Here is a 9,300-nt window from a genome sequence, read left to right as displayed (position 1 = left end):
ATTATCAATATATAACTTTTAAGCCTAGAAAAACATTTTTTTGCAGAACACTAAACGAATACATACCCGGCACGCAAGTGGCTTTCCACATGAAATTTCATGAAATACAGAATGCGAGATGGAAATCTTGTCCTTTCTTTCAGATGTTAACTAAAATTACAAAAAAAGAAATTATCGAAAAAGGTCAGAGAATTTTTTTTAGGGTTGCCACCCAACCTCATAAAATTTTGGGATATTTTACGGCATTTTTTCAATTATATGTTTAGAGTGAATCGGAAAATTGACCTAAATTTGCAAGAAAAATTCCTTTTTTTCAAACTATACCTTCAAATTAAATCTGACAGAATTATCTCTCTTTTCAATACTTTCGATTGATTTGTAATAAGTTGACCATTCCACTTGCCACTCACTGAAAAATTGACTTTGCGTTGCTTCAATCAGCATCCTAAAAAAAAGGAAAAAGAACAAGTTCATCTTGTTGCGTACACAACACTCTATCAATTTTTATTTTCGAAAGAAAATCAATCGATTTTGTTTTATTCGACATGCAAAATTTTTCATCGATTCGCGTCTCCATGTAATGTCACTTTGATTATTTACCAAAGATGGACAAGTAAGTTCCTATTGGTTTTTTTTATCTATAAGAGCTCTGTAAAGGATGTGCTAAAGCTTTTAACGCTCCTGTTCGCGCTACGCAAACAGAAACAAACCAATTAGACAAACAATACTATTCGATTCACGTTTTTAGTCTCTGGTGTGAAGTGTGAGTCGGCCTTGTATTGAATCTTGGAAAGATTGAATATAGTACCTCTCGCACTGAAAGGGAACTCTCTACTGCAAGTTGTGGGTGTTGGTTGGTTTTTTTTTGAAAAACGAATATTAATCCTACCAAAATTTTTACATAAACGAATTGGAAACCAGCTCGTCTGCTTACATGACATTAACATTATATAAGAACATTATATCTAAAGTGAGAAAACACCTACTCTGTGGTGAACAAAACAATTGTTGGATGTTCCGTTGGTATGGCAACGTGGTCTTTGTACTGCCCATCAATCTTTTGTTTTGCGGAAAGCGACTAAATACAAAGAATCTAATTAAAAAATGGACAAGTACAGCAAGATAAACGAAACATTATAAAAAATTATTAATCAAAGTATATTAATAAAAAGATGTAAAAATTTAAAAATTACTCTTAATAAACCATAGCCATATGAACGTTCGTTGTTGTAAACAGCAACGGGCTGAAATGAAAAACAAACACACATCAATACAATTGTATTGTGCTATTGTATCAAACATTAAGAACAAAACTGTTGAATTTGATGCAGATTTGAGAATGTTTGAGGAGGTTTAGACATCAAGTTATCTAACATTGAGGTTATCAACAAAACAATGCAATCTAAATCATACTCGGCACAGTGCAGTAATTTAACAAATTACTGAGAAACAAGAAGATTGATAATTCTCCACGATAATTCAAAATTAACAGTTAATTAGCATAAAGGCACTTTTTAAAATTTACTTTGTTCGGATAGGTAACTCGTGGCAAGCGTATTCGACACACAATATCTTCGCCGCCCTGCTCAGCAAACCTAAAGAGTGGTAAAAGTACATCGTGATTTATGTCCTATCCATTCAAGAGAGCTTTACACAATAGTCACATTTTAAAACTGAACTTTAGATGACACAAGCACACGCTGGTTCTCCTGTTCCACTAGGGAACACATATGCAGCAGACAATTATAAATCCGTATTAATTTTTTAAATCCCATGCAGATAAGGCTGACCAAACGACTTCGAAGAGAGATTGTTCAAAGAGTTTTTACTATTTCAAAGTGGAACGACTCTTACCTTCGCACGCCATCTAAGCTACTTGTCAGCAAATCAATCACACCTCCTGTCGGTTTCACAAGAAGTCCTAGCACACCTTTCCCAACTCCTTTGAAAAAACCCTCGATACCACTTTTGCGAGCACCTACAACGAGAAAGTTCAGAAGACAAGAAACATAAATTATAAAGCACGACCTGCAAGTGGGTAAAAAAATTGATAAACCAGAAAAAAAAAACCCTTCCTGACACATTCTCAATATTCCCGCAATGCATTTTTTATAAACTTGTACCTTGTATAGGCTTCGTCACCAACCCTGATATTCCGAATACCAAACCCTAAAATACATTCACAAATATACAATTGTGTAAATTAGAGATTAGGGTAAACCAATCCAACATATTTTGCATTGAACATCCAAACAAAATCGAGAGTTGCGGCTATCGGTATTAGAACTGGTTTTGCTCAGATAAATTTATTGACCTGATAACCAGAACCAGAACATTCTACACTCATCTTATTGACCAGGAAGTCTTATATAATCAACGTAGAAATACTCACAAGGACAAACTGCTTGCCACCAATTGCTAACCCTTCACCAATTCCAGAAGGATCAGAACTCATTTCTTGTCTTCTTCTCTGAAATGAAAAATGTGTAATAACATTAACAGTAGATGAAAAAAAATGTTCACAATTAATTCTCAAGAAATAAAATGTCATTTTAAGCATGTCATCATATCCGAAAAGCCTTCGCGTATTTTAAAAATTGTAGTTTCTTCAATCTTTTTATTCATAAGGTGTTTCAACTTACCCGTTTGTATTCAGAGTCAAATGACATTGCCGCAACAACTTGTCCAAGCTGTTCAGTGATCAGGGAAGCAGCGCCAGCTGTGCCTCCTGAAAATATCAACGAAATATAAATACACGTTCCATACATACTTTAGTTGAAAACATCCGCGTTGTCATTCATATTCTGCACTTTGATATTATATTATTTTCTCAAAATGTGTTAACTTACCAATTGTGTGTCCCAGCAAACTTTTTATACCATACGCTAAGCCTTCAGCAAACTGATGAGGACCGGCAACGCTGCCCTTAAAAAACGTTTGTTTAATTTAGAATAAGCACAATGGCTTGTCGCATTTCATACAATGCAGCATTCAGTAAGACTTAAATATAAAACCGCACTCGTGCATAAGTTTGCAATAAGCTGTCTTAAAATTCATTTATTGTGGCTGGATATCCACATGCAACGTACTTATGAGCAATGAGCAATAGAGGAAAGAGAGCAGGATTTTACTTGTTCTACTTACCAGGTAGGGTTCATAAAATAAATCCTTAACACCTTGTCCATATTCACTGATCAAACCGTACGGATTTCCTAATACGTCTAATCCGAGGACCAAAACATGAAACTGCTTCACTGCCTATAAATAAACACACATCGCAAATATAAATAAACACACATCGCAAATATAAAAAAACACACATCGCAAATATAAAGAAAAAAACAAGACAGCATTTTGCTAATCATTTTCCTTTCTTACAAGTTTTAATAGGTGTGGACACAAGCGTTCAAGATGCAAAAAAGATGGAAGAGATATTGTTTTTAATAAACAAACGTTGAACCAAATAGGTATAAATCTAAACCTGTAATAGGTAGTGTTTCGTTGCATCCGCAAACAACATATCTTGAGTGATGAACGTGTTTTTCCGCTCAAAGTAACCAAGCCTGAAAACATTAGAGCTTATAATAACACTTTAGAACTCTGGACAGACAGACAGCCAGACAGAGAGACAGACAGGTAGACAGACAAACAGACAGATAGACAGACGATTTCCGAGCCGTACTTGATAACAGCATCACTGATATCTGTGAACTGGATACCAATCGTACTAATGAACCACTGCAAGAGTTCATCGTTCGAAGATGATTTTGACGACTCATTTAATTCATCATCCATCGAAAAACTCAAATGGATTTTTACTGGCGACAAATGGAAGTAACTTATAAGCATTTGACTGGATTTAGATTCTAAAACCATTCGAAGAGATTCCTCCACACTTTCCTTCACGAACGCGTTATCCTGCAAGAACTGCGTGTGGCCACTCAATGCAATGCTTGAATTTTGCATCAGACTCATTACACCAGTGATAATGCTTCGGTCTATCTTTAAATTCACTTCTTGCAACAGAAACTTTAGGTATCTGCAAAAAGAGGAAAGTCGATCATTGGAAAAGATTCAAATTAGTAAATAAACAAAAAACCACAATAAGAATATTATAAGTTTTATGGGTAATAGAAAGAAATGGCAACATGTAGCAGAAACTGAAGTATTTTAATATGCTACACAAAAAACATAACTATAGCTTCCATAGCTCTCCCTTAACAAAAAATACAGAGAACTTACTTGATAATTTTAACGTCATGGCTTGAACTGAACACAATTGCTAATTCCAATAATGGTTTTACGCCTGAACAATAAAAAGAAAAGAAAACATCAACTTGCAATCTAATTGGTCAGCAAGTATAAATACACACACTATCCGAAAACGAAATATCTACCGTTTCTTTTCACAACTCTGGGTGGTAACGGCGCGGGATAAAGAACTGAGGGATATATAACATCATATTGCTGGCTGTCAACCTACAAAATATATGTGTATTGTATTGGCAATAATGATCGTGCCGGAGCTGGTAAAATGTAATCCTTAAAAATTTCAATAATATTCAAACGCAGCAAAGATCACATTCTCTACGTGCTAATAAATGTTCTACCCCCATATCAATCAAATACCTGCAATCGATGCAACTTCACGTAAACACTCGTGTTGTTTTCTGATTGTGAATACTGCACCCATAAAGCTGGATCGCACGAACGTTTTAACCTGCCATGATACGGCTTCTTCATGATCATTTCCTTTAAATTTACCTAAAATACAAACGTCACAATACCAAATTACAATGACAAATTAGAAATAAAACTTGCAAAGACGAGTCTTTCATCCCCCTACCTCGATTTTATTCTCAAAGCGTGCATTTGCAGCCGAATTTTTCCAAGAATCTTCCAGAAAAGTCGACGTATCAATATCTAGTGACTTCCACACATTTTCTTTTGTCTCAACTTCCCATAATGACGTCCCACTAAAGTGTAAAACAATGACTGCTTAAAAAGACACCTTTTGAACATGACATGGGAATACCCAGTTAATTTAAGAATTTTATACTCAACGAAGGTATTTGGTGAACGAGCGACAAAAAAATCAAGAAAAATATTTTAGAGGATAAATATTAGCCTTAGGCTTAACATTGACAGCACATCTGAGCAATCCAACATACGCTTAAAGTCACATGATGGATATTTGAGAGGATAGAAAAAAAAATTTGTAAATCATTAAAAAGCTGATACATATAACATTTTAAAAATATAATTTTTTAACAAAAAAAGGATGAAAAATACCAAAAAAAATTTAATTTCTAAAATTGTTGTTCAGTAGACATAAAACCTACTACTGTTGCCCAGACCTTAAGTAACAACTGAGTCAAAAAATTTGCTGATGTCAGCATTTTTGTTAATATCGTTAAATTTGAAGTAATTAAAAACTAGTTTAAATTTGTAAACTATTTGTAAAACTACATTTAATTTTGTCACACTAATAGGAGAAACAAAAAATAATGTACTAAGCAGTCCCCTAAAGCTTTTTAAAAAAATTAAAAAATTAAAAAAAAAAATTCCACTTCGGCATATTTCCACCCAAAAAAGGATTAAAAAGCAAAACTTAGACTCCATTTTCGTACTCAGGTGGAGTAAATTTTAACGGTGTGATTTTTATGTGATCAGCTTTAAGTGTCTGTATGTTTTAGGCTCAAGAGTTGGTAACTATAAGAAGGTGTTCGTTATGTTTTAAAAATTACGCAAGTTCTTGTAATCGTGCTTTTTGTTACATTATAAGAATTATCTTCAATCAATTATCCTATTTATCTCTGAAGAGGCTTACCCAGTGAGAGCTGCGTAGCAAATTTCTCTCGGTAATGAATTTACCAAAGAAAGTCCAACACCTTTTAAAGAGAGGAAAATTTCCATGGTCACCTTCTCTACGTCGCCACTCTGAAAAATAAAACAGAAGAAATCAGGGTCGCTTAAAAAACTCATTCACATTAGTACAATGAAGAAGTTCATCCTGTAACAGCCGACTGGCATTCACAATAGCCACCGTAACATAACATACTTACCGACCGTAACTTTTTTGCATCAGCATGATTCGGTGTGAAGGCTAGAACACGTTGCATCCCTTCTAGATAGGACACCCAGTAAACTATTTGGTCAGCAACAAGAGGTGGCGGTGAAGGTGATAAAAGGTGCTGGCCATCTTCCTCGTCGTGTCCCCCTCTACACAACGACGGAAAACAACACCACGTGCAACTGCAGCATTTTGTTTTAGTGCTGACACCATCTTGTTTGTCGTTCTGTTCCAAATTCATATGTCCCCATCCTGTCTACATAGAGAAATATATTTAAGCGCTTAATGTATATTCTAAACAGTTGGATTCTTATCATTTTTTATTAACTAATACCAGAACTAAAACAAAATGGGCTTCTCATCTACACACACTAAATATTTGGTTAACATACTTGAAACAATTTATGCTGCCCACATCAAAAACACAAGACGGATAAGTTTCCGAATTAGTAAATTAACAAAATCATTGGCGACTTTCCCGACTAGCTCCAAAATTTACTGTTTTTTCAATCCCTTTTCCAGACTTCCAAAACCTCGACCTTTTTAACCCATTCCTGGTGACACACACACAAAAAAAACTAGTTACCATGGAGATATTGACGTTTCTTTCTCTGCAATCTGGATTCAATAACATTGCTATTACTTGATGCGGCTTATTAAATTGAGACCAGTTAAAGTACTGAGAAGTTTTTGGCAGAAACTCTGTAACTGCAGCCAGTTTATCCACCTCCCTAAAAGCAGGTCATAAATTACACATCAATTTAGGTTTCCCTTGAATGAAAAAAAGTTAGAGGTTTGAAATATTTTTAATGTACTACTCCATACTTTGCTCGTATATTGTTCTTTAACAGCCTTTTCGTAACTTTAGAGCTTCTCTGTACAATACTGTCGTACATTACCTTTTTAATCATTACAAGTTTACTGAATTTTGCACAAACAAAAGATTAAAAAAGAACCAAACGATGCAATGAGCAGGAGTAGTAGTTATGGTTCGCTGCAACCTTTCCCCAATTTAGTTGGGAAAAATATTGTCCAACGTTCGTAAAAACAGTGTCTTGATATATCGCAGGAAAACACGGATTAACCAGTATTTCTTACCAAGAGTTCTTATATTGACGAAGTTCTCACCTTTGCTTTAAGAACACCGAGTGAGAGCAGTAGTTATCAACACGGAGAGGGATACACCCTTCTTCGTATGGAGTGACATTTACGATAAATTGATCACCAAGACGGTTAACATCAACACATACAGTTTGCGAGTTTGATAATCTTTTCGCTATTTTATTGTCGCAGTTAAGTGGAATAGGCGGACCAACATATGCCGAATCTTTCTCTTTTAGCAACAGCATTGCGTCGGGTGAGTGAAGCCACACTGGCGAGCACTATTAGAAATTGAATATTAGCATCACAATTTAAAGAAAAATATTAAGAGTATATATAAAAAAATCTCACCATCATAGTTGGTAGCGATATCCAGGATAACTCTTCCACGCTTGAACTTTCGTTTATTACTTCAGCAAACATAAGGTCGAGCTAGAAGTAATACCCATTATCTGAAGATGCATACCATGTTACCAAAACAATTCACAATACATAAAATATCACATACCATCGTCCTCAGAACGAGACAAACAGTACTGTGCACACACTCACTAAGACAAATGTGGTGAGATTTAACTCTAACTTACCCCGGCATGGTTAGCTATCAGGTATCTTGCACTCAATGTAATGATATTTGTCAAGCCAGTATACGACATTTGGATGCTGATATATATCTGTATTTCGTGTTGTGAAGTACATAACATTTAAAAGTACAATTTTATAATACGTCGATTTACATCAACATATGATATTGTCCTGACGCAGAATTTTTCAATAACTTTTCCCCTACTAAGTCCTACCAAAGGCAAACTTAGAGAAAATTTTAGTTCCAAATGGTTTTACAATTCTTCTACAGTAATTTATTTTAACAAAGATAAAATACAAACTGGCTGGATTTTTTCAAACGTACTCCGTGGCGAGGCTGGGTGACAAATTTTGACATTAGGACATTCTTGGATCATCAGAACATTATTTTCTTAGCATAATATAATTTACTGTTATACTAGCTTATCTGTTTATGTATTTGATTTGTTACAGTATTTATAACTACATATGAAGCAGCTTACCGCGTACGACACTCCTTCACTTGTGCTGCACATCACAAACGATTCATCACCAACTGCACTTAACGAAAACGCTTCAGACCACTCACTCTCAAATATGCACAAATGACCCTGGAAGCGAATTAACAATTTATAAGAGATGAAATATTTCAACCTGATCGCTAAGAGAGATGCGTGCGAAAACTGCTGCAATGCATAAATAATATCAGAAAGAATCATTGTTTGATTTTTTTATTTCAATTTCACATTAACAATTAAAATTTTGATATAAAACAAATTTCGAGAAGCGCCAATTTTATTTCTCGACTTGCTTAGAAACTTTAACGGAGCCTACTACCTGTATTACTGACACTCGCAACAAAACAATTTTAAACCTTTGCTTTCTTTATATTTGAGAAGGATATCAAATGCGCCTTATTCTCATCCGTTGCATTCAACAAGTATTTGCGCGAGTCAATCTAAAATAGAACATTTTGTTTAGCATTTGGTGTAAGCATGGGAGTAGAGGTTACCATACACGAGTATCTTTGTTCGTTTACAGCTAAATCTAGCAGTTCTACATGTTGTATCAAAGACCATGGGCAACAATCCATATTGGATTTGTCTTCAGAGGACACAAATTATCCAACAAGAACTCAATTAATTTGTGACAATATGGACTATATATTGAGAAATACATCTGTCATTATTACACAAACTAGTGCATGTTAAGTCAAATCAAATAGTTACAATGGTACAAGAATATATTAAAAAATTCCCTTTCCTGAAAATCATTTGTATCCCAACCTCTCACCCACCCACCCCCTTCCATTCCTCTTATCAAGTACACATCAAACAATTAACCGACTTGATTCGAAACTCCTCAGTGACAAAACATGGTTTACCTTGAAGTTTAGATCTATTTTAGTTTTATTGACAATCCAAACCACTGAGTAGATATGAAGCTCTAGTGAGTGGTGAAGTCTGTCTAACGCAATCTCAAACCGCTAAAAAAACATTACACTCATATGCACTGTATGTTAGAACACCAACAAAAACAAAAACAAATAAACAAACAAACAA

At 34.8% G+C, this 9,300-nt stretch overlaps 1 protein-coding gene across 2 annotated transcripts in view; it reads right to left on the bottom strand.

Moving 5' to 3' along the window:
- LOC130655437 (intermembrane lipid transfer protein VPS13A-like) overlaps positions 1–9,300 on the bottom strand; it is a 54,605-nt gene that overhangs the window by 927 nt on the left and 44,378 nt on the right. For both annotated transcript variants that reach the window (XM_057458193.1, XM_057458194.1), the window contains 26 exons: positions 9,123–9,224; positions 8,613–8,696; positions 8,242–8,349; positions 7,762–7,848; positions 7,526–7,606; positions 7,202–7,455; positions 6,660–6,804; positions 6,066–6,329; positions 5,831–5,940; positions 4,847–4,976; positions 4,630–4,764; positions 4,398–4,479; positions 4,243–4,306; positions 3,683–4,039; positions 3,482–3,563; positions 3,145–3,258; positions 2,850–2,925; positions 2,643–2,728; positions 2,393–2,470; positions 2,124–2,169; positions 1,855–1,978; positions 1,526–1,595; positions 1,194–1,244; positions 987–1,078; positions 325–445; positions 67–150 (listed from right to left, as the gene is read on the bottom strand). In XM_057458193.1, the coding sequence (XP_057314176.1) occupies positions 67–150; positions 325–445; positions 987–1,078; positions 1,194–1,244; positions 1,526–1,595; positions 1,855–1,978; positions 2,124–2,169; positions 2,393–2,470; positions 2,643–2,728; positions 2,850–2,925; positions 3,145–3,258; positions 3,482–3,563; positions 3,683–4,039; positions 4,243–4,306; positions 4,398–4,479; positions 4,630–4,764; positions 4,847–4,976; positions 5,831–5,940; positions 6,066–6,329; positions 6,660–6,804; positions 7,202–7,455; positions 7,526–7,606; positions 7,762–7,848; positions 8,242–8,349; positions 8,613–8,696; positions 9,123–9,224 (3,027 nt within the window). The remainder of the gene's footprint in view (positions 1–66; positions 151–324; positions 446–986; positions 1,079–1,193; positions 1,245–1,525; positions 1,596–1,854; positions 1,979–2,123; positions 2,170–2,392; positions 2,471–2,642; positions 2,729–2,849; positions 2,926–3,144; positions 3,259–3,481; positions 3,564–3,682; positions 4,040–4,242; positions 4,307–4,397; positions 4,480–4,629; positions 4,765–4,846; positions 4,977–5,830; positions 5,941–6,065; positions 6,330–6,659; positions 6,805–7,201; positions 7,456–7,525; positions 7,607–7,761; positions 7,849–8,241; positions 8,350–8,612; positions 8,697–9,122; positions 9,225–9,300) is intronic.

The sequence above is a fragment of the Hydractinia symbiolongicarpus genome, chromosome 8 (genome assembly GCF_029227915.1).
Source record: "Hydractinia symbiolongicarpus strain clone_291-10 chromosome 8, HSymV2.1, whole genome shotgun sequence".
Taxonomy (NCBI): domain Eukaryota; kingdom Metazoa; phylum Cnidaria; class Hydrozoa; order Anthoathecata; family Hydractiniidae; genus Hydractinia; species Hydractinia symbiolongicarpus.
This window is presented reverse-complemented; position numbering and strand designations above follow the sequence as displayed.